Below are 25,683 nucleotides of genomic sequence, written 5' to 3' on the forward strand. Positions count from 1 at the left end.
GAGCTTTGAGATGGTAGAACAGAAGCTCTAGGTGCTCTTACTGCCTATTACAGGGGAAACCAACTGATCCCTAATCCATCTAAAACACAGACATGCGCCTTTCACCTCAAGAACAGACAAGTATCCCGAGCTCTGAGGATTACCTGGGAAGGAATCCCACTGGAGCATTGCAACACACCCAAATACCCGGGAGTCACTTTGGACTGTGCTCTGACCTACAAGAAGCACTGCCTGAACATCAAACAAAAAGTGGATGCTAGAAACAACATCATACGAAAGCTGACTGGCACAACCTGGGAATCACAACCAGATACAGTGAAGACATCTGCCCTTGCGCTATGCTACTCTGCTGCTGAGTACTCATGCCCAGCGTGGAACACATCTCACCACGCTAAAACAGTGCATGTGGCTCTTAATGAGACATGCCACATTATCACAGGGTGTCTGCGCCACACACTACTGGAGAAATGACACTGCTTAGCCGGTATTGCACCACCTGACATCCGCCGGGAAGTAGCAGCCAATAGCGAAAGGACCAAGGCAGAGACATCTCCAGCTGATCCCTTGTTTGGGTATCAGCCAGTACGTCAACGACTTAAATCAAGAAATAGTTTTCTTAGATCTACAGAGACACTCGCTGGAACACCTCAGCAAGCGAGAGTTCAAAAGTGGCAGGCCCAAACCCAGCACCTCAATCCATGGGTGATACCAGATGAGAGACTCCCCCCTGGGCACACAGAAGACTGGGCGACTTGGAAGGCGCTGAACAGACTGCGCTCTGGCACCACGAGATGCAGAGCCAGTCTTAAGAAATGGGGCTACAGGGTATGCGGAGAAGAGCAAACCACAGACCACCTGCTGCAATGCACCCTGAGCCCTGCCACATGCACAATGGAGGACCTTCTTGCGGCAACAGCAGAGGCACTCCAAGTGGCCAGATACTGGTCAAAGGACATTTAACCAGCTACCAAGTTTGCAAAATTTGTGTTGTTTTTTTATCTGTTTGTTTGTTTTGTTCTGTTAGAAATGTAATACAATGTTCTGGTTGCGGATGACACGATAAATAAATCCCCCCAGTGACATACAATGCTTTTTGTTCCCTATCTGTTAACATAGAGAAGACCCAAAAGGCCATTCCCTTGGTCTATGGCAGGGGTCCTCAAACTGAGGCCCGGTGGCCAGATACAGCCCTCCAAGGTCATTTACCCGGCCCTCGCTCAGGGTCAACCTAAGTCTGAAACGACTTGAAAGCACACAACAACAACAACAATCCTATCTCATCAGCCAAAAGCAGGCCCACACTTCCCATTGAAATACTAATAAGTTTATATTTGTTAAAATTGTTCTTCATTTTAATTACTGTATTGTTTTAAAGTGTTTTTTGAACTACACATAAGATATATACAATGAGCATAAGAATTCATTCATGGGTTTTTCAAACTATAATCCAACCGTGCAACAGTTTGAGGGACTATGACCTGGCCCTCTGTTGAAAACGTTTGAGGACCTCTGGCCTATGGCACCCCATCCTCACCAGATGACCACCCCCTATGTTCTGCTTTCAATTTATAAAGAGTGTTTGTTCATTCGTTCAGTCGTTTCTGGCTCTTTGTGGCCTCATGGACCAGCCCACGCCAGAGCTCCCTGTTGGCCGTCGCCACCCCCAGCTCCTTCAGAGTCACTTCAAGGATGCCATCCATCCATCTTGCCCTTGGTCGGCCCCTCTTCCTTTTTCCTTCCATTTCCCCCAGCATAATTGTCTTCTCTAAGCTTTCCTTCCTTCTCATGATGTGGCCAAAGTACTTCATCTTGGCCTCTAGTATCCTTCCCTCCAATGAGCAGTCGGGCTTTATGTCCTGAAGCATGGACTGGTTGGATCTTCTCGCAGTCCCAGGCACTCTCAGAACTTTCCTCCAACACCACAGCTCAAAAGCATCTCTCTTCCTTCACTCAGCCTTCCCTATGGTCCAGCTCTCACATCCGTAGGTTACCATTGCTTTAACTATGCGGATCTTTGTTGCCAGTCTGATGTCTCTACTCTTCACTTTTTTTTATCAAGATTGGACATTGCTCTCCTCCCAAGAAGGAAATGTCTTCTGATTCCCTGGCTGCAGTCTGCGTCTGCAGTCATCTTTGCACCTAGAAATTGTGCAATCATGCCTGGGGGCTATTATTCTTAATGAAGGAGGCCAGGGGATTGCTTCTTGCCCTCCTATAGGAAACTGGAACTCTCAAAAACCCAAAACACTGTAAATAACTCAAAATAAGTTTTATTGATCACATATGCGAGAGGAAGCCACAGAGAGGAGGGAGCAAGCTTGTTTTCTGCTTCCTTGGAGACTAGGACGCGGGACAACGGCTTCAAACTACAAGAAAGGAAATTCCATCTGAACACGAGGAAGAACCCTGATTGTGAGAGCCGTTCAGCAGTGGAACTCTCTGCCCCGGAGTGTGGTGGAGGCGTCTTCTTTGGAGGCTTTTAAAAAGAGGCTGGATGGCCATCTGTCAGGGGTGATTTGAATGCAATATTCCTGCTTCTTGGCAGAATGGGGTTGAACTGGATGGCCCATGAGGTCTCTTCCAACTCTTATATTTATACATGGCTATAATATCCCCTCTCAGCCTTCTCTTCTTCAGGCTAAACATGCCCAGCTCCTTAAGCCGCTCCTCATAGGGCTTGTTCTCCAGACCCTTGATCATTTTAGTCACCCTCCTCTGGACACATTCCAGCTTGTCAATATCTCTCTTGAATTGTGGTGCCCAGAATTGGACACAATATTCCAGGTGTGGTCTAACCAAAGCAGAATAGAGGGGTAGCATGACTTCCCTAGATCTAGACACTATGCTCCTACTGATGCATAGTGTCAGGATGGAGGAGGGCAGTGCTTCTCAACCTTCCTAATGCTGCAACCTCTTAATACATTTCTTCATGTTGTGGTGACCCCCAACCATAACATTATTTTCTTTGCTTCTTCATAACTGTAATTTTTCTCCTGTTATGAATCGTCATGTAAATATCCGATATGCAAGATGGGTTTTCATTCACTGGACCAAATTTGGCACAAATACCCAATACACCCAAATTTGAATACTGATAAATGTCAGCGTGCTGGAAGGAGCAAAGACCACCAGCACTGAAGCGATGGTTCTCTGCCATCATAGAATCTTAGAAACCAAGAGTTGGAGGAGACCTCATGGGCCATCCAGTCCAACCCCCTGCCAAGAAGCAGGAATATTGCATTCAAATCACCCCTGACAGATGGCCATCCAGCCTCTGTTTAAAAGCTTCCAAAGAATGAGCCTCCACCACTCTCCGGGGCAGAGAGTTCCACTGCTGAACGGCTCTCACAGTCAGGAAGTTCTTCCTCATGTTCAGATGGAATCTCCTCTCTTGTAGTTTGAAGCCATTGTTTCGTGTCCTAGTCTCCAAGGAAGCAGAAAACAAGCTTGCTCCCTCCTCCCTGTGGCTTCCTCTCACATATTTATACATGGCTATCATATCTCCTCTCAGCCTTCTCTTCTTCAGGCTAAACATGCCCAGCTCCTTTAGCCGCTCCTCATAGGGCTTGTTCTCCAGACCCTTGATCATTTTAGTCGCCCTCCTCTGGACACATTCCAACTTGTCAATATCTCTCTTGAATTGTGGTGCCCAGAATTGGACACAATATTACAGGTGTGGTCTAACCAGAGCAGAATAGAGGTGTAGCATTACTTCCCTTAACTCCACTGGATGCCCAACCACCATCTCCCAAAGCAGTTGCTCTACTCTGAACTCAAGAACGGAAAACGGATTGTTGGGCTCAAAGCCAACCTTAAAAACTCCGGCATAGACACTGAGAACTGGGAAGCCCTGGCCCTTGAGCACTCCAGCTGGAGGTCAGCTGTGACCAGCAGTGCTGCAGAATTTGAAGAGGCACGAATGGAGGGAGAAAGAGAGAAGCGTGCCAAGAGGAAGGCGCGTCAAGCCAACCCCGACCGAGACCGCCTCCCACCTGGAAACTAATGCCCTCGCTGTGGGAGAAGATGCAGGTCAAGAATAGGTCTCCACAGCCACCAACGAACCCACCCCCAGGACACCGAACTTGGAGGACCATCATCCTCGGACTACGAGGGATTGCCTAATGGAAAAATGGAGGACTGGGGGAGTTATTTGTGAGTTGTAGTTGCTGGGATTTATAGTTCACCAACAATCAAAGAGCATTCTGAACTCCACCAAGGATGAACCCAACTTGGCACACAGAACTCCCATGACCAACAGAAAATACTGGAAGGGTTTGGTGAGTGTTGACCTTGAGTTTTGGAGTTGTGGTTCGCCTACATCCAGAGAGCACTGTGGACTCAAACAATGATGGATCTGGACCAAACTTGGCACAGATACTCAATATGCCCAAATGTGAACACTGATGGATTTTGGGGAACTAGACCTTGACATTTGGGAGTTGTAGTTGTTGGGATTTATAGTTCACCTACAATCAAAGAGCATTTTGAACTCCACTAGTGATGGAATTGAATCAATCTTGGCACACATAACTCTCATGATCAACAAAAAACGCTGGTAGAGTTTGGTGGGCATTGACCTTGAGTTTGGGAGTTATAGTTCACCTACATCCGGTGAGCACTGTGGACTCAAACAGTGATGGATGTGGACCAAGCTTGGCTCGAATCCTCAATATGTCCCAATGTGAACACTGTTGGAGTTTGGGGGAAAATAGACCTTAGCATTTGGTAGTTGTAGTTGCTGGGGTTTATAGTTCACCTACAAAAAAAGAGCATTCTGAACCCCACCAATGATAGAATTGGGCCAAACTTCCCACACAGAATCCCCATGCCTTGAAGGGGCTTGCTGGTGTGAACCTCCCTCCAGCCTCACACACTCTCCCTGTGGGTTGCTGTGAGTTTTCTGACCTGTATGGCCATGTTCCGGAAGCATTCTCTCCTGAATCTTGGGTCAAACCCCCAAACCGTGCCAGGGTTCACAGTTGGCCATGTTGGGTCTGTGTGCCGAGTTTGGTCCAGATCCATCATCTGCTGGGTTCACTGTTCATTGTATAATTCGGGTGAACTATAACTCCCAGATTTCAAGGTCAATCACCCCCAAAGTGCACAAGTATTCAAAGTTGGCCATGTTGGGTCTGTGTGCCAAGTGTGCTCCAGATCAGTAATCCGCTGGGGCCAGTGTTTTCTGAATAAGGCTGAACTGTAATGCCCAGAGGTCAATCGCCCCCAAACCCCGCCAGTATACAAAGTTGGCCATGTTGGGTTTGTGTGCCAAGTTTGATCCAGATCCGATGTCGGCTGAGTTCAGTGCTCTCTGGATAAGGGTAAACTACAATTCCCATATTCTAAGGACAGTCTCCCCCAAACCCCACCTGTATGCACAGTTGGCTGTTTTGGATCTTTGTGCCAAGTTTGGTTGACATCCATCATCGGCTGGGTTCAGTGCTCTCTGAATAAGGGCGAACTACAACTCCCATAAGACAAGGTCAACTCTTTTTGAACCCAACCAGTATACACACTTAGCCAAGTTGGGTCCGTGTGCCAAGTTTGGTCGAAATCCTTCATTTGCTGGATTCAGTATTTTCTGAATACGGGTGAACTATAAGTCTCTGGTACCAAGGTCAATCACTTGCAAAGACTGCCAGTATTCACAGTTGGCCATGTTGGGTCTGTGTGCCAAGTGTGGTGCAGATCCATCACTTGCTGTGTTCAGTGTTCTGTGAATACAGGTAAACTATAACTCTCTGATGCCTCGGGCAATAATCCCAAAGTCCACCAGTATGCAAAGTTGGCAGCATTGGGTCTGTGTGCCAAGTTTGATCCAGATCCATCACTGATGGGTTTCAGAGGGCTCTTGGAATACAGGTGAATTATAACTCCCAGAGTTAAAGGTCAATCACCCCCGAAGTCCACCAGTATTCTCAGTTGGCCATGTTGAATTTGTGTGCCAAGTTTGGACCAGATCCATCATCAGATGAGTTTACTGTTTTCTGAATATGGGTGAACTATAACTCCTGGATGTCAAAGTCAATCACCCCCAAACCCTGCCAATATGCAAAGTTGGCTGTATGCAAAGTTGGCTATGTTTGGTCTTTGTGGCAAGTTAGTTCCAGGTCTATTGTTGGTGGGGTTCACAGTGCTTTTAGATTGCAGGTGAACTATACATCTCAGTATAGAACTGACCAGGAACTGGCCATGGAACAACAGACTGGTTCAAGATTGGGAAAGGCATACGGCAAGGCTGCATCCTCTCACCCAACCTTTTTAACTTGTATGCAGAACACATCATGCGACGATGTGCGAGGCTGGATGAATGCAAAGCTGGGGTGAAAATTGCTGGAAGAAACATTCACAACCTCAGATATGCAGGTGACACCACTCTGATGGCCGAAAGCGAGGAGGAGCTGAGGAGCCTTCTAATCAAGGTGAAAGAAGAAAGCGCAAAAGCTGGGTTGCAGCTAAACATCAAAAACACCAAGATGATGGCAACAAGAATGATTGACAACTGGAAAATAGAGGGAGAAACCGTGGAGGCCGTGACAGACTTTGTATTTCTAGGCGCAAAGATTACCGCAGATGCAGACTGTGGCCAGGAAATCAGAAGACACTTCCTTCTTGGGAGGAGAGCAATGTCCAGTCTCGATAAAATAATAAAGAGTAGAGACATCAGACTGGCAACAAAGCCATGGTATTCCCTGTAGTTACCTACAGATGTGAGAGCTGGACCTTAGGGAAGGCTGAGCGAAGGAAGAGAGATGCTTTTGAGCTGTGGCGCTGGAGGAAAGTTCTGAGAGTGCCTTGGACTGCGAGAAGTTCCAACCAGTCCATCCTCCAGGAAATAAAGCCGAATGCTCATTGGAGGGAAGGATACTAAAGACAAAGTTGAAGTACTTTGGCCACATCATGAGGAGACAGCAAAGCCTAGAGAAGACAATTATGCTGGGGAAGGTGGAAGGCAAAAGGAAGAGGGGCCGACCAAGGGCAAGATGGATGGATGGCATCCTTGGAGTGACTGGACTGACCTTGAAGGAGCTGGGGGTGGTGACAGCCGACAGGGAGCTCTGGTGTGGACTGGTCCATGAGGTCACAAAGAGTCGGAGACGACTGAACGAATGAACAACAACATACATCTCAGTACCTACAACTCCTATAAATCATGGTAAATTCTCCTCAACTCCCTCTCTCTAGTATGGTCAGTTACTGTGTGTCATAAGAAAGTGTGAAGGGAGAGGCAGTGGGCAAGGTCATGCAAATTCCACACCAAGGGAAAGAGAAAGGAACCCTGGGATGTGGCTCACTGTAACCTGCAGTGTCCTTGTAAGGAGGGCTTTGGTTGTTTCTCAGCATGGTGGGTTAAAGCAGTTTGTGGAGGGAGGAGACTGTCTGTGTAAGTGAACACTCCTGCCACATACACACATACAATTTTTCACTTTTATTTGTATAGATACTTACTTATGTGAATAAGACAAAGTTTGTGAACAATGAAAGCAAAAGTGTCCTTATCACAGCCACCCATTTTGAGATTGTGGGGTTATTTCAGAGTTTGGATTTCCAGATAAGGGATGTTTAAGCAGTCTTGCTATAAGATCCTAGATCGTTCCACCACCTGGATGTGCCACAGGCCTTTGTCTCCTATGGACACTCTGGTGTCGGATCAGCTTATCTCTCCGAGAGAAGTCCTTCCCACATTTGGGGCATTTAAAGGGCTTCTCTCCCGTGTGGACCGTCTGGTGAGACATCAGATGGGCCTTCTGCCGAAACCACTTGCCGCACTGGGAACACTGGTATGGTTTATCTCCTGTGTGGACGCGCTGGTGCCTCAGTAACGGGTCCTTATAATAAAATCCTTTTCCGCAGATGGAGCATCTGTGCTGTTTCTTTCCCGTGTGAATTTTCTGGTGCTGAGTCAATGCCTTCTGGTGTCTGTAGGACTTCCCACACTGACTGCACTGGTACGGCTTTGCTTTTGTCTGAAAGCCTTGATCTTGACTTAATGCCTTTATGTTAAGGCGGCTTTTTCCGCTCGTGGACGGTTCACAAAGTGCCTGAGATTGGACAGAGTCAACACCAGGATGGAAACTTTTTCTGGACTCAGAGAGCTGGGGCTGCTTCTTGCATACAGGACTCCCTTGGTGTTTTTCAAGGTTGCTTTTCTGCTGGATGGTTTCGCCCAAGGTAGGACACAGAAAGAGGTTCCCTTTGTTGTGCATCGCAACAAGCCTCGCATTGTAGTGGTGTCTTCTGCTGTATCTGGAGGACAAGGACTTTCCACCTGCAGTTTGCATGGCACAATTTTTGTTGACCTCAGGAAGACGTCCTTCTGCGAACTTACTGCATTTATTTTCTCCTTCCAGTGGCAATTTCCTCTTCTTTTGTTCCTTTGAATCCCATGTCGGCTTGTGGATCTCATTTGTCACCTGGAGACTCCATGGAGACACTTCTTCCCATCCCTTAAGTGTTTCCATAGGCAAAGGTCCCTCAGGTGGAGGATCTTCCATCTTGATGCAACTGCTCTTTCCATCACCTGAAGAGACAAGAGAGAGGAATTTGGTCTAAGTTCTGGCCATTTCTTGTTCAGAGTCCTGTCAAATCCTTCTTCTAGGTCTTTCTAAGATGTAATTTCACTATTTTCATGTTTGAGGAAAAGGGCCAGGAACCTTTGTCAGTTTGAGGCTGAATTAACATTTGGAGAAGTTCTCAGATGGGCAAGATGTTGCAGTGGTGGTCAGAACAAAAGGGAAAATATATTTCGCCTTAAAGTTAAAGGTAGCAATGTAATGGTATCCTTGAAATGACTGGATTGACCTTGAAGGAGCTGGGGGGTGGTGACGGCCGACAGGGAGCTCTGGCGTAGGCTCGCCCATGAGGTCACGAAGAGTCGGAAACGACTGAACGAATGAACAACAACAAAGCAATGTATTCAATCATTTGGAAAGAGGAAAACTAAAAAGAGTGTCACAGGAACAGGGATGTGGCCACAGGGAAAAGTTCAGAGGGTTGGATTTAAACTAGAGTCTGAGGTTCACACATTAAGATCTACGCTAAACCATTTGTTACACGTCAATATATTCCATTACTTACTTACTTAGGTGATCCCTTGTTGTCCAAGTAAGATTGTCCTCCAAGTTCAGTGTCCTGGCAGTGGGTACGTAGGTGACTGTGGAGCCCTATTCTTGACCTGCATGTTCTCCCGCAGTGAGGGCATCAGTTTCCAGGTGGAAGGCGGTCCCGGTCAGGGTTGGCTTTACGCACCTTCCTCTTGGCACGTTTCTCTCTTTCGCCCCCCATTTGTGCCTCTCCAAATTCTACAGCACTGCTGGTCACAGCGGACCTCCGGCTGGAGCGCTCAAGGGCCACAGCTTCCCAGTTCTCGGTGTCTATGCCAGAGTTTTTAAGGTTGGCTTTGAGCCCATGTTTAAATCTCCTTTCCTGTCCTTCAACATTCCATTTTCCATATCCCGCTTCTTGCAAATATTCATCTTCTTGCAAATAAAGATGGAGGGATACAACTACATTGTCAGGGTGCATCTACACTGTAAAAATCCATGTCATTTGAGCTGCCATGGCTGAATGCTATGGAATCAAGGGACGTGTCGTTGGGTGACGCACCAGCACTCTGGCAGAGGGGGCTGAAGACCATGTAAAACAACAAGTCACATGCTTCCATCTCTCTAGCCATGGTAGTTAAAATGGGGTCAAAATGTATAGTTTTTTTTCGTGTTAGGAGTGACTTGAGAAACTGCAAGTCGCTTCTGGTGTGAAAGAATTGGCCATCTGCAAGGACGTTGCCCAGAGGAGGCAACGTCCTTGCAAATGTTTTACCATCCTTGTGGGAGGCTTCTCTCATGTCCCCAAATGGGGAGCTGGAGCTGACAGAGGGAACTCATCCACGCTCTCCCCAGATTCGAACCTGCAACCTGTCGGTCTTCAGTCCTGCTGGCACAAGGGTTTAACCCATTGCGCCACTGGGGGCTCCCATAGTATAGATGCACCCGTAGGTAGAAGCAAAGACCACAAGCATCAATGTGACGATTCTCTACCATCAAGATGCCTGATCACCATCTCCCAAAGCAGCTACTTTACTCTCAGCTCAAGAGCAGAAAATGGAATGTTGATGGACAGCAAAAGAAATTTAACAATGGGCTTAACGCTAAACTTCAAAACTGTGGAACAAACACAGAGAACTGGGAAGCCCTGGCCATAGTGCATTGCAGCTGGAGGTCAGCTGTTACCAACAGTGCTATGAATTTTGAAGGGGCACAAATAGAGGGCGAAAGGGAGAAACATCCCAAGAGGAATAAGGTGCGTCAAGCAAACCCTTATTCCTCAACACCTTCCATCTGGTGGTATGTCCGCGTTGCAAAATGCCATGTGGATCCAGAACAGGCCTTCACAGTCACTTACAGACCCACCACCAAGACTCTGCCTTTGGAAGAGAATCATACTCAGCTACAGGTTATCACCTATGATGATGAGTCTTGTGATTTACACTTGGGAAAGTGGGAACAACAGCGATTATTATAACCAATAACATTGATATTAGTTTTTAATCGGAGATAACTTATCTTCAAGAACATCAGGCTTCTCCAGGAGGACTTTATGGATCAAACCAGAGGATCTAGAGCTCTCTAGAGATATATTTATGATCAAAGTCTGCCATAAGATGACTTGAGAGTTGCATTGGAGAACCGTGATATTCCTAGAGAATATAGTGCAACTTTATTATTATTTATTATTATTTATTATTTACTGCATTTGTTGACCGCCGTTCTCAGCCCTAGGGCGACTCACGGCGGTGTACAACATATAAAAACACAGTTTACAATAAAGCAATAGCACAACGAAATATCAACATAACTATCAATAATACAGCAATCACATAATTACACTAAATCATCCGCGCCATCTCATCGTAGAATCATAAGCCAATCTTGTAATCCATATTCCGTTCCAGTCGTCATTGCCAATTGTTGTAGCACTTAGTTAAACGCCTTCTCAAATAACCATGTCTTTAGGCTCCTGCGGAATGACATAAGGGAGGGCGCCTGTCTGATGTCTACAGGGAGAGTGTTCCACAGCCGGGGGGCCACCACCGAGAAGGCCCTATCTCTCGTCCCCGCCAGACGTGCCTGTGAGGCAGGCGGGATCGAGAGAAGGGCCTCCCCAGACGATCTCAAGGCCCTCGTGGGCTCATAGGCCGAGATGCGGTCAGAAAGGTATTTTGGGCCGGAACCGTTTAGGGCTTTGTAGGCCAACACCAGCACCTTAAATTGGGCCCGGTAGCAGATCGGCAGCCAGTGGAGCTGGAACAACAAGGGCGTTGTGTGCTCCCTGCGTCCCGCTCCTGTTAGTAACATGGCTGCCGCGCGCTGGACTAGCTGAAGCTTCCGGGCCGTCTTCAAGGGCAGCCCCACGTAGAGAGCGTTGCAGTAGTCAAGGCGGGATGTGACCAGAGCGTGTACCACCGTGGCCAAGTCAGACTTCCCGAGGTACGGGCGCAGCTGGCGCACGAGCCTAAGCTGTGCAAATGCTCCCCTGGTCACCGCTGAAACCTGGGGATCCAGGCTCAATAACGAATCCAGGGTCACACCCAAGCTGCGAACCTGTGCCTTCAAGGGGAGTGCGACCCCATCCAGCACAGGCTGTAACCCTATACCCTGTTCGGCCTTGCGACTGACCAGGAGTACCTCTGTCTTGTCTGGATTTAATTTCAGTTTGTTCGCCCTCATCCAGACCGTTACAGCAGCCAGGCACCGGTTCAGGACCTCGACAGCCTCCTTAGTAGCAGGTGGGAAGGAGTGACAGAGTTGGACATCATCTGCGTACAGATGACACCGCACCCCGAAACTCCGGATGATCTCACCCAGCGGCTTCATGTAGATGTTAAACAGCATGGGGGACAGTATAGAGCCCTGTGGAACCCCACAGGTCAAAGGCTGTGGTGTTGAACAGGTGTCCCCCAATAACACCTTCTGGGTGCGGCCCTCCAGAAATGACTGGAGCCATTGCAGAACAGTGCCCCCAAGGCCCATTTCCGCAAGGCGCCCCAGAAGGATACCGTGGTCGACGGTATCAAAGGCCGCTGAGAGGTCCAGGAGCACCAACAGGGACACACTCCCCCTGTCTAGCTCCCGGCGCAGATCATCCACTAAGGCGACCAAGACCGTCTCAGTTCCATGTCCCGGTCTGAAACCAGACTGTGCCGAATCCAGATAATCCGTGTCTCTCAAGAATACCTGGAGTTGTGAGGCCACCACGCTTTCCATGACTTTGCCCAAAAAGGGGAGATTGGAAACAGGCCGAAAGTTGTCAAATTTAGTGGGGTCCAATGATGGTTTCTTCGACAGCGGTTTTATAATAGCTTGTTCTAAGCTCGCTGGAATCTTGCCTTCCCGAAGGGAGGCATTAACCACCACCGTTACCCACTCAGCCAATCACCCTCTGGCCTCCTTCAGAAGCCAGGAAGGGCAGGGGTCTAGGATGGACGTGGTGGGCCTCATTCCTCCAAGTATCTTGTCCACATCCTTGGGCTTCACAAACTGAAAAGAATCCATCAAAATAGGACAAGCAGGTGCTCGTGTCACATCCTCAGAGACTGCATTTAACATGGTGTCCAGCCCAGAACGGATCAAGGCGACTTTGTCTGCAAAGAACCGAGCAAATGCTAAGCAGCGCGAGGCCGAATTGTCAGGGCTCCCGCCTGAAGTGGCGGGAGTTAACAGACCTCTGACAATCCGGAACAACTCCGCCGGACGGTTCTTTGCAGACGCAATAGTGGCCGCAAATAAAGTTTTCTTTGCGGCATTTATTGCCGCGGCATATGCCCTTAAAAAGGACACAAACCGTGTTCGATTTGACTCGCTCGGATCCGAACGCCACACGCTCTCTAGTTCCCTCTTCCTTCGCTTCATCACTGCCAGCTCCTCAGTAAACCAAGGGGCTGGTTTAGCTCGGCTACTTGAGAGGGGACGTTCCAGAGCGATCATGTCAATTGCCCTGGCCATCTCCCCATTCCAGAGAGCGACCAAGGCCTCGACATGGTCACCTACCGAGGTAGCGGGAAAATTCCCAAGAGCCGTCAGGAATCCATTCGGATCCATAAGCCTCCTGGGGCGGACCATCTTAATGGGTCCTCCACCTTTGCAGAGGTTAGGGGGCGCAGTGAGCCTAAATCTGATCAGGAAGTGGTCAGTCCATGGCAACGGAGAGATGGACAACTCCTCCACACCACCACCCTGCTCCCATCCCTGGCAGAAAACCAAGTCCAATGTATGTCCAGCACAGTGGGTGGGGCCAGATATTTGTTGGGACAGCCCCATGGTTGCCATGGCAGACATGAAGTCCTGAGCCGCTCCTGTGAGGGTCGCCTCGGCATGGATATTGAAGTCTCCCAGCACAAGAAGCAGTTGAGTCTCCAACGCCAGGCTCGTGACTACCCCCGCTAGCTCAGGTAGGGAGACTGTAGTGCAGCGAGGTGGACGGTACACTAGCAGAATCCCTATTCTGTCCCGGTCACCCACCCTCAGGTGGACACATTCAAAATTTGTGTTCTGCGGGATGGGACTCCTTGTCAGATGGATGGAATCTCTATAGACCACTGCGACCCTGCCTCCCCGTCCTCCGGATCTCAGTTGGTGCTGTACGGAGAAGCCTGGAGGACAAAGCTGGGCAAGATTCACGCCTCCAGCTTCATCCAACCAGGTCTCCGTGATGCACGCCAGATCTGCCCGCTCATCCAGGATTAAATCTTGGATAAAGGTCGTTTTTCCGTTGACAGATCTGGCGTTCAACAGCACTACCTTCAATCCGGAGGTTCCGCCAACCTGGTTACACCAATTTACCTTAGGAGACCGGTTTGGGATTATTAATGTAGATAAGTGGTCCGAATTAGGCCGAATTTGAGGTCTCCTTTTTCCGCATCTCCCCCTCCCCACCACGACCTCTATGGGGGCCCCTCGGCTAGTGGAACACCTCCCCTCCTCCATGCCGCCGTCCAAATCCAAGATCTTAATTTCTGTTTCATTAACGGTTGTTTGGTTTGTTGGAGTTTTTTCTTGCCAACTACCCTCATTTCCCTTCTCCCCCCTCCCCACCTCATTGTTACCCACTGCCTCCAGCCTGCTTCGTCCCTTGCCCCTTCCACAGGTCACTAATACCAAAGACAATACAAATAGGGGAATAGGGAACCACATGGGTAGTATAATAGTACACTTCAGTAGGACTGATAGTAACAAAGTGCGATAAGCGTCACGGCTGCGACAGTTGGCAGTTCGTAAAGTGCAAGAGTCTTAAAGTGCAAACACAATGGCGTCACAGCTGCCTGCCACTGGGGCGATTCCTAAAGTGCAAAGATCTTAAAGTGCAACAAGATACCCAAGTCTGGCTCAAGTGCTATCTACAGTGCGGCATGGAGGGATAGGGAGAGGGAGAGTAGTGCCAGTTCAATTTAGCAGCAGAAGAGGCAGGCGCCTTAAAGTGCTATACTGAGTTCTTAGTACCAATAAGCAGCAGATTGGCAAGGAACAATAAAGTGCTACATTAAACAATATGTAAACACAGCGTTAGAGAGTTGGCAGCAATATCAGTTGGTAGATTTATAGTGATTCAAGACGTAGTCTATGGACAGCTGATGTAAAAACAGCGAATGGGTCTTACAGTCTTTCCGGAGATGGTCCACACGGCGGTTGGTCAGCACAATATCGGTCAACACAGAAAAGGTCAACACAGAAATGGTCTACACACAACGGTCTGCACAACGGGTGGTCCACGGAGTTGGTCAACACAATCGATGTATACGGCCCCGGTGGTGGAGGCCCAGGTGGTAAGGGCCCAGCCGGAGCCGTGCTCCCAGCGCAGCGGCCTGTTTGGTAAGGCCCAGGTGGTAAAGGCCTAGCTGGAGCAAAAGCCCCCCAACTCGCCTCCCCCCCCCAGCACTCCGCGGGGGGGGATGAGCCTCGGCAGCGGCCGGCCCCGAAAAGGCCCAGATGGTGAAGGGCGCAGCAGCTTACTTAGTGAGGCCCAGGTGGAAAAGGCCTCGCTGGGGCCTCGCTGGGGCAGCGCTCGCGGCGTTCGGGGCGGCGGCAGAGGCCAAAGGTCCCAGCACTCCGTGGGGGGATAAGCCTCGGTCCTGCTGGGCGATGGAGTCGGCTTGAACGGCGGGCTAGAGCGGCGGGCTGGAGCGATGGGGAGCCAGCGGTGACAGAACCTGCTCCTGCGAAGCGCGGCGCGGTGATGCAGGCAGCCAAGGCGGTCCGCGGCCAGCCAAGCCGTCCCGGTCCAAACAGCGGGCAGTTGAAAACAGTGGGCAGTGGAAAACAGTCAGACCGCCGGGCTCCTGCCGCCGCGGAATCCGGCTGTCGCGAGGCGATGGAAGGCGGCCGGAAAGCAAGGAGCCCACAGCTGGAGTCTGCTCAGGGCATGGCGGCCATGGTTACCAGCTGAGTCATCCCCGGGGTCCCGAACTGAGAGCAGGAGAAAACTCACTCAAGCTGGGAATCCTCAGCACCCCGTCGACAGAGATGGTGGTAGCAATAGTTGGTGATAGCAGCAGTTGGTAGTTGGTAAGTGGTTGCAGCGGATAAGTAGGGAGTAGGGAGGGAGCGCATTCACAAGCCGGTAATGGCAGCGGCCCGGGCTCTACCTCTCGCCTCTCCCCACCCTTCTTCACCCTTTCCTCGGCTGCACTCCACCAAAATTCCTGCCATACAGGAATACTCAATCCAAGCACTCCTGGCACACAGCCACCCGCCTGTCCAAAAATGCAGTCTATGCTTTGATTTTGTCATACCAAAGATAGCTATGTCAACCAAATCTTAAAATTTGAGCACTCATGATAGATGATCAGTCAGTCTCTTTAAATACCTCAGGTGAAAACCTCACCAAGTTCCCATGTAAATAGCTCTGACCATCAGTGTGTTTTTCCTTATGTTTGGGAAGAATATCTGTTCCTATTACAGGAGCTGTCTTCATAGACCTGACAGCAGCCTATGACACTGTAAATCATAGCCTTCTCCCTGAGAATTTTTTTTAATATCACAAAGGACTACCACCTCACCCGCCTCATAGGAAACCTGCTACAAAACAGGAGCTTTTTTGTTGAGTTCCAGGGCCAGAGAAGCAGATGGCGGAAACAGAAGAATGGCCTGCCTCAGGGGAGCGTGCTTGCTCCATCCATGTTCAACATCTACACAAATGACCAGCCACTGCCAGAAGGGACAGAGAGTTTCATCTAGGCTGATGATCGTGCCATCACCGCTCAAGCAGGGAGCTTTGAGATGGTTGAACAGAAGCTCTCCGAAGCTCTAGGTGCTCTTACTGCCTATTACAGAGAAAACCAGTTGATTCCTAATCCATCTAAAACACAGACTTGTGCTTTTCATCTTAAGAACAGACAGGAGATCTGAGGATTACCCTGGAACGAATCCCACTGCAGCAATGCAGCACACCCAAATACCTGGGAATTACCCTGGACCGTGCTCTGACCTACAAAAAACACTGCTTGAATACCAAGCAAAAAGTGGGTGCTAGAAACAATATCATATGAAAGCTGACTGGCACAACCTGGTGATCACAACCCGATACAGTGAAGACATCTGCCCTTGCGCTTTGCTACTCTGCTGCTGAGTACGCATGCTCAGTGTGGAACACATCTCACTACACTAAAACAATGGATGTGGCTCTTAATGAGACATGCCACATTATCACAGAATGTCTACACCCAATACCACTGTTTGGCCGATATTGCACCACCTGACATCTGCTGTGCAGTAGCAGCCAATGGTGAAAGGACCAGGGCAGTGCCATCTCCGGCCCATCCCCTGTTCAGATATCAGCTAGCACACCAACACCTTAAATCAAGAATTAGTTTTCTAAGATCTACAGAGATACTCACAGGAATCCAGAACCTCAATCCATGGCTGATACCAAATGAAAGACTCCCTCCTGGGCACACAGAAGACTGGGTGACTTGGAAGGCGCTGAACAGACTGCGCTCTGGCACCATGAGATGCAGAGCCAACCTTAAGAAATGGGGCCATAAATTGGAGTCCACAACATGCGAGTGTGGAGAAGAGCAAACCGCACACCACCTATTACAATGCAGCCTGTGCAACATGCACAATGGAGGACCTTCTTGCGGCAACACCAGAGGCACTCCAAGTGGCCAGCTACTGGTCAAAGGACATTTAATATAATGCCAAGTTTTTTAAAACTATGTGTGCTGGTACAGCTGTACCAGAAGCTCCCACTTTATTTGCTTTGCATTGAGTGTTTGCTTGCAGCCCGGGGCTTGGGATTTTATAGAAGGGTGGCTTCCTGTTAAAGTTTGCAGCTATAGGGCAGGCCACCTGTCCATCATCATTAGGTTCCTTAGTTCCGCCCCCTTTTGGGTTTTCAGAAGAGAAGGGAGCCATTTTTAATCAGTCACACACAAGGAAGCTAGTCTATAGGACGCAGACAGCTTGTCCCGTAGGAAAAGCTTCATTCCTCAGAATCATCCGGGAATCATCCAGGGAAATAGGAACAGAAGGAAAAGATCCCAAAGGCTTTGGCTGAGAGCTCACAGCCTCACAGCACCAGAGGGGAAAACAGCCCCACACTTCCCACAGGACAGCATTACAGAACCACTGAATTCCAGCTGGAATAGCTTCAAGCCTTGGCTGGTAGGTTTACTCGATGTCCAGAAGTATTTGGGATCGGTAGTAAGACCCAGACCAGCGAGGCCCAGATAATAGTCAGCCTGGGAGAGATTATAAAGGGTTCTTCCTCATGCTGAGAAAGTACAGGTAATCCAAGTCAGTGCCAGTCTCTTAAAGACTAGAATAAGAAAACCTTGAAGTGTTGTTTGGAGATTCATTATTTGTTCCTTAATAAAGACTTTGCTGTACCATTAAAGACTGTAAAGACCATCACTTCAGTAATTCCCTAAGAATCTCTCTTTGAGGCACCCCGGCTTCCCACTGGGTTTAAAGTATACGTCCTATAGAATAAAGACAACTTGTTCAGACCCAGTGCGCGACAGAACACTTTGTGTTTTTAAAATACATTACAACTATATCATTGGTTCGCTCCCGATACGATAAATACAAATCTCTGTTCCTGTCGTTTGAATCAATTGCATATAGTTTCTAGTAGCAGCAAACAAGTCAGACCCTTCCTCAATGTGACATTCCTTTCAAATATTTAAACATAACTAGAATGTCCTTCACTTCTTTAACCACACCCAGATCCCTGAGCTATTCCTTGTAGGCATTTGTGCCTTCCAGACATTTGATCAATTTGGCCACCTTTCTCTGGACATATTCTACGTTGTCAACATCCTTCTTGAATTGTGGGGCCCAGAACTGGGCACAGGGTTATCCAGATGAGGTCTGACCAAAGCGGAATAGAGTGGGCCATGACTTCCAAGGCATCGATAAGGAGGTGTAAATAAGCAGAGACTGATTTCACTGTGTTTTCCCCTTTGGGTAATGCTTCGCACATTACCTCTCCTTCTGGACTCAAAATGGGATCACTCAGACATCAGGGAAGGGGAGAGAGAGAGGAAAGAATCTGAACCTTGATACTCAGAAATGCAAACATGTTTTGGCAAGGCATATTTCAAACATGTAGTTCTGTCAGCAAAACTACAAATGTAACACAAAAGAATCATTATGACACACTGGATACTAAGATCTACCACAGACACATGAAGCAAGTTATTTTCTGGCAACTGCTCTTTATTTACAGCAAGGTCCCCATTTCTGTGGAGGATATGTTCCTGGTTGGATTGCAGTTACATGAAGTGGTGGGTACAACCAAATGTCATTAGAACAACTTTTGCCAAACTTTTATTCTTGTCTGCGTATAACATTTGTTCTTATTCTCTCTTTTTAATTTCCTCCACAATCAAGTATATTTTATCTCATTTCTTCTTTTTAAGTTTTGCCTTCTGTCTTCCACTTTCATGGGGGTCGTGTTCCCCTAACCAGCAAATCTGGATGGATAACTGTACATTCAATATTTTTTGAAAAGCTGAATGTTAAAAAGCAAAAAAATGGAAACACTTGTGTAACATCCACTCATCTAGATTTTGAAATTGTGTATCCCGACTTATAAAATTATTATTTCTCAGCAGAATTCTGGTTTTCCATTTGAACCTGCAGCTGGGGGAGTAATTTAAGGAAGGAGGGCCCCCAATTCCCTCCCACAATGTAGTGGACTACGGACTATAGAGTATACATTATCTTTGAATGCAATTTTCCTGCTTCTTGGCAGGGGGTTGGACTGGATGGCCCATGACGTCTCTTCCAGCTCTGTGATTCTATGATTCCGCACCCTTCATAAATACTGTTTCATCAGTGCATCTTTCAGACCAAAGTTCTCTCCACTCACAGAAGACAGAGCCCTTATGAAGGACATATGAGTTTTCTGGTGTCTATTCACAGATATTGCCAAGGGAAGCCTCTTCCACATTCAAGGCACAATACGGTTTCTTTCCAGTATGGATTCTCTGGTGAGCAATGAAATATAACCTCTGTCGGAAGCATTTCCCACACTGAGAACATTCATAGGGTTTCTGTCCAGTATGAATTCTTTGATACCTCTTCAAGCTGACTCCACAAACGTAAGACTTGCCACACTGAGAACATTCAAAGAGTTTCTCTCCAGCATGGATTCTTTGATGGTCCTTCAAGCTAGATCTCCAAGTGAAACACTTGCCACACTGAGAGCATTCATAGGGTTTCTCTCCAGTATGAATTCGTTGATGTTCCTTCAAGCTAGATCTCTGAGTGAAACACTTGCCACACTGAGAGCATTCATAGGGTTTCTCTCCAGTATGAATTCATTGATGATTCTTCAAGCTACACCTCAAAGTGAATCGTTTGCCACACTGAGAGCATGTATAGTGTTTCATCCCAGTATGAATTACCTGGTGCCTCACCAGGTTATCTTTCCAGCTGAAGCATTTCTCGCACAGAGAACACTGGTGTGGCTTTTGTCCAGTGTGACTTTGCTGGTGGCGTTCCTGGTACCTTCTAGATTTGAAGTCATTCTCACTAGTAGCACATTTATGCAGTTTCTTTCCTGTAGGAACATTTTGGGATCTCTGTAAAGACTGTCTGTGGCTCTTGCTTCTTTTTCTATGTTCAGGATTAGAGAGATGATTGGCCAAAACTAACAAAATGAAGTTCAACAGGGACAAATGCAAGATACTCCACTTAGGCAGGAGAAAAATGAAATGCAAAGATACAGAATGGGGGGCGATGCCTGGCTCGACAGCAGTACATGTGGAAAAGTCCTCATGGGGAGGGTGAACGTGAGCCAACAATGTCATGCAGCAGCAAAAAAAGCCAATGGGATTTTGGCCTGCATAAAGAGAATATCTAGGTGCAGGGAAGTCATGCTACCACTCTTGGTCAGATCACACTTGGAATATTGTATCCATTTCTGGGCCCCACAATTGAATGGAGATGTTGACTCCAAGCTGGAATGTGTCCAGAGAAAGAGGGTGACTCAAATGATCAAGGGTTTGGAGAACAAGCCCTATGAGGAATGGATTAAAAAGCTGGGCATGTTTAGCCTTCAGAAGAAAAGCCTGAGAAGAGACATGATGAGGGCCATGCATAAATATGTGAGGGGAAGTCATAGGGAGGAAGGAGCAAGCTTGTTTTCTGCTGCCCTGGAAACTAGGACGCAATGCAACAATGGCTTCAAACTAAAGGAAATGAGATCCCACCTGAACATTAGGAAGAACTTCCTGAATGTGAGAGCTGTTCAGCAGTGGAACTCTCTGCCCCAGAATGTGGTGAAGGCTCCTACTTGAATAAAGATTGAATAAGATTTTCCTGCTTCTTGGCAGAACGGGATTGGACTGGATGGCCCATGAGGTCTCTTCCAACTCAGTAATTCTATGATCTCTCCTTCTGGAGAGGAAATGGAATCACTCAAACATCAAGGAAGGTAGAGGGGAAAGAATCTGAACCCTGATACTCAGACATGCAAATGTTTTGGCAAGGCATATTCCAAACGTGCAGTTTTGTCAGCAAAACCAAAAATGTGGAATAAAACAGTCGTTATGACATACTGGATACCAAGATCAACCACAGATACATGAAACAAGTATTTTCTGGCAACTGCTCTTTATTTACAGTAAGACCCCCAGAGGATACTTTCCTGGTTGAATTGCAGTTACATGAAATGGTAGATACAACCAAATGGCATTAAAACTACTTTTGTCAAACTTTTATTATGTCAGTACGGTTGTTTAATTAAGGTGAAATATTGCTCATAGTTTAAAGTTCTGGGTTTGGTGCAGAATGGAATGCTAAACAAGAGTTAAATGTACAGAGCAGTGATTTAATGCCTAAGAGCATACATAACCTTTGCTTAGTTCTTGTTTTCATCACAGGTTCCGGCAGCGTGGAATCTGATAAGGAACAAGTCATTCATTCTCGCAGCAATGTTAGGCGAGAAGCAAGATGCATCTGTAACTTCTCCTGTACATAAGTTATGTTTATTGTTTTTGTAGCTTTTAGAAAGTAACTAAATAAATGTGTCACTTCAAGGCTTTGAAGTTAAATGAAGGCTGCGCACTTTGTTTTTCTTCTGTGCCTCCTAGAAGTTGCTCGGAGGCCGTATTTTTGACATATTATTGTCTGTATATAACATTACTCTCCTATATGAATTCTCTGATGGAGAGTTAAATCTGCCCTCCGTCGGTAGCATTTCCCACACTTAGAACATTCATAGGGTTTCTCTCCAGTATGAATTCTTTGATGGTCCTTCAAGTTAGAACTCTGAGTGAAACACTTGCCACATTGAGAACATTCATAGGGTTTCTCTCCAGTATGAATTCTTTGATGGGCCTTCAAGTTAGCTCTCAGAGTGAAACACCTGCCACACTGAGAGCATTTATAGGGTTTCTCTCCTGTATGAATTCTTTGATGGTCCTTCAAGCTAGCTCTCTGAGTGAAACACTTGGCACACTGAGAGCATTTATAGGGTTTCTCTCCAGTATGAATTCTTTGATGGTCCTTCAAGCTGCGTCTCTGACTGAAACAACTGCCACACTGAGAGCATTTATAGGGTTTCTCTCCTGTATGAATTCTTTGATGTTCCTTCAAGCTTGCTCTCTGAGTGAAAGACTTGGCACACTGAGAGCATTTATAGGGTTTCTCTCCAGTATGAATTCTTTGATGGCCCTTCAAGCTAGATCTCATAGTGAAGCACTTGCCACACTGAGAGCATGTATAGCGTTTCATCCCAGTATGGATTGCCTGGTGACTCTTTAAGCTAGATCTCAGAGTGAAACATTTGCCACACTGGCAGCATTTATAGGGGTTCACCTCAGTAAGGCTTCCCTGGTGCCTCACCAGATTATTTTTCTCATCCTGAGAACATTGGTGTGGTTTTTGTTGAGTGTGACTTTGCTGGGGGCTTGCTAGGTGCGCTATAGATTTGAAGCCATTCTCACTGGTAGCACATTTCTGCAGTTTCCTTCCTGTAGGTGCATTTTGGAATCTCTGTAAAGACTGTCTGTGGCTCGTGCTTCTTTCTCCATCTTCATGACATTCAGCATCTATCTTTCTTGGGTTCAGATCAGCAAACTCATCTGACACATCGTGGTATTTTCTCCCATATTTGGAGAACAATAGCTTCCCCGTGTTTGTGGAGGCCTTGTTATCATTACCTATAATAGTTTTTGTGTGTTTCCTCTCTGTCTCCACTAACTTCTTCGACTCCTGACCTCTGAGCTGCTGTCTCATCGCTTCTGCTAGCGATGACTCTACCTGCTGAGGTATCTTCATCTCGTTCCAAGAACCCATTTCATCACCTGAAGAGAGAGAAAGAGGACATTTGTTTCTGTTCTGGCCACCGCTTTCCTAATGTGTGCCATCTAGACTTTTCTCCTGGCATCTCTTGCTTTCTATCTGATTCAAAATATCTTTGCTCACCTTGGATCATTTAGGTGTATGTGTATCATTTGGGGGGACAAATCACCCCTGCTTTACATTCTGAGCTTTTTGCTTCAAAGAACAAAAGACTTCAAGACCATCAAAAGCTGCCCTAATATTACTCACAAAAATTCTGTAATGGTGAAGTCGAACATGACCCCCCCCCCCCAAAAAAAAGAGATAGTAACTTATAGTCTTGCTAAGGACACGGACCCTTCCCATGTTAGATAGTGTGTATCATTTAATCAAGGTTTTATGCCCTATTTTCATATATTTATATCAGAAGGTAACAAATTTATTACTGAAAACCATGTTATAAAAGCATTTGACTTTTTCCATCTGAGACACACCTGGGCTAGAGACTCTGCTAATAGTTCCCCATCTCAGTCAATGATTCACAAACAAAAGGGACTCCTTTTTTGAGCTGAGAAACATTTACATATCTAAGCTAAAGGTTAACCAGGAGAAACCTTATGCTTTATGTTTCCCTTGCCATTCATTTCCACTTTTGTGAACTTTTAGGTATCAGGGACCCCTCTCCCCACTTTCCTGCATGAACTCCCTTTTTCATGATTAAGGGATAGAATCATAGACTCATAGAATCAAAGAGTTGGAAGAGACCTCCTGGACCATCCAGTCCAACCCCCTGCCAAGAAGCAGGAATATTGCATTCAAATCACCCCTGACAGATGGCCATCCGGCCTCTGTTTAAAAGCTTCCAAAGAAGGAGCCTCCACCACACTCCGGGGCAGAGAGTTCCACTGCTGAACGGCTCTCACAGTCAGGAAGTTCTTCCTCATGTTCAGATGGAATCTCCTTTCTTGTAGTTTGAAGCTATTGTTTCGCGTCCTAGTCTCCAGGGAAGCAGGAAACAAGCTTGCTCCCTCCCCCCTGTGGCTTCCTCTCGCATATTTATACATGGCTAGCATATCTCCTCTCAGCCTTCTCTTCTTCAGGCTAAACATGCCCATCTCCTTAAGCCGCTCCTCATAGGGCTTGTTCTCCAGACTCTTGATCATTTTAGTCGCCTTCCTCTGGACACATTCCAGCTTGTCAATATCTCTCTTGAATTGTGGTGCCCAGAATTGGACACAATATTCCAGGTGTGGTCTAACCAAAGCGGAATAGAGGGGTAGCATTACTTCCCTAGATCTAGACACTATGCTCCTATTAATGCAGGCCAAAATCCCATTGGCTTTTTTGCCGCCACATCACATTGTTGGCTCATGTTTAACTTGTTGTCCACAAGGACTCCAAGGTCTTTTTCACACGTACTGCTCTCGAGCCAGGCATTGTCCCCCATTCTGTAACTTTGCATTTCGTTTTTCCTGCCAAAGTGGAGTATCTTGCATTTGTCACTCTTGAACTTCATTTTGTTAGTTTCGGCCCATCTCTCTAATCTGTCAAGATCGTTTTGAATCCTGCTCCTGTCCTCTGGAGTATTGGCTATCTCTCCCAATTTGGTGTTGTCAGCAAACTTGATGATCATGCCTTCTAGCCCTTCATCTAAGTCATTAATAAAGATGTTGAACAGGACCGGGCCCAGGACGGAACCCTGCGGCACTCTGCTCGTCACTTCTTTCCAGGATGAAGAGGAAGCATTGGTGAGCACCCTCTGGGTTCGTCCATTCAACCAATTACTGATCCACCTCACAGTAGTTTTGCCTAGCCCACATTGGACTAGTTTCCTTGCCAGAAGCTCATGGGGGACCTTGTCGAAGGCCTTACTGAAATGGTTTCGTGGACTTCTGGACTCTAGTAGGTGGGATGGGTGTATCTGAAATTCCCCTATGCTTCATTATCCCTTATGTATCTCCCCTTACCCCTGTGTGTATGTCTGTATATGAAATATGGGGAAGCCACCTTTTCGTGACCTCCAGCATAACATCAGCCTTGGATAGCCCATTTCCCAAGGCATTTCCCTATTGATTCAAGGTTTTAAACAAAGACTGATTGCATGATAATAACCTGGCCCCCTAGAGTCTCCCCTCGCTTGAGGGGAGCCCCCTGGTGAACTAGTCATCTACCAACAGAGACATCCTGCTTTCAAGGGAAGCCAGGATGTCCCAGTTTTCCTTTTCTCATTTTCCCATGGACTGAGAGAAACATAAGAACAAGATGATCCAATATCTGTGACAAGGGAATACCAGGGCTTGGCGATCGTGCCAGCCATATCTGCATATCTCACCCTTTCAAGAGACCCGACCGGCTTGAGGAATCTATTATTTGATTTATCGCCAGCCATTAGGACACATCAAGTTATTTTAATTCAATCATCTGGTCATTCCTCTGATTGTTCATCCCAAGGACCACCTCCTCCGCTCCCACTGGTTGAGAGCTCGAAGCGGCACTGGCTTTCTGATTGGCCAAGGCGCGGTTAAGCCGGCCGCACCTCCTCCCTAGCTGATGACAACAACCAATCAGGAGAATGCTGGCTGAGGGGCAGGGGGCGGGAAATTTGAACTTTGACAGCTCTGTTTTTCTATAAAAATGTACTGCAATGTATTGAATGTACGTCTCTCCTAACGAACTATCGCGGTTTGACATCTGTACCAGCTGGACGAAATAAATACAACTCGGTGGCTTTTCTTCAACTTTGGTGAGATTTATTGGGAAAAATCAGGGAAAATTCTCTTTCCACTCACCAGAGTACCGGATCCTCGTTGTTGGTATTCCCCGTAGTAATCTATGGATGTGAGAGCTGGACCATCAGGAAGGCTGAGCGAAGGAAGAGAGATGCTTTTGAACTGTA

At 47.3% G+C, this 25,683-nt stretch overlaps 2 protein-coding genes across 2 annotated transcripts in view; both read right to left on the reverse strand.

The window, feature by feature from the left end:
- Positions 1-18,599: 18,599 nt before the first annotated feature.
- LOC137096314 (zinc finger protein 829-like) lies at positions 18,600-21,035 on the reverse strand. The gene is given in 1 exon segment (XM_067465458.1): positions 18,600-21,035. A coding segment is annotated over 1 exon segment (900 nt). The 5' UTR covers positions 20,312-21,035; the 3' UTR covers positions 18,600-19,411.
- Positions 21,036-21,097: 62 nt separating this feature from the next.
- Positions 21,098-25,683, reverse strand: part of LOC132765898 (zinc finger protein 616-like) — a 40,044-nt gene continuing 35,458 nt past the window's right edge. Inside the window, exon 10 of the mRNA XM_060760181.2 lies at positions 21,098-22,810. Coding sequence (XP_060616164.2) covers positions 21,645-22,810 — 1,166 coding nt within the window. The 3' untranslated portion in view covers positions 21,098-21,644. The remainder of the gene's footprint in view (positions 22,811-25,683) is intronic.

Source organism: Anolis sagrei, chromosome 2, assembly GCF_037176765.1.
Source record: "Anolis sagrei isolate rAnoSag1 chromosome 2, rAnoSag1.mat, whole genome shotgun sequence".
In the NCBI taxonomy this organism is placed as follows: domain Eukaryota; kingdom Metazoa; phylum Chordata; class Lepidosauria; order Squamata; family Dactyloidae; genus Anolis; species Anolis sagrei.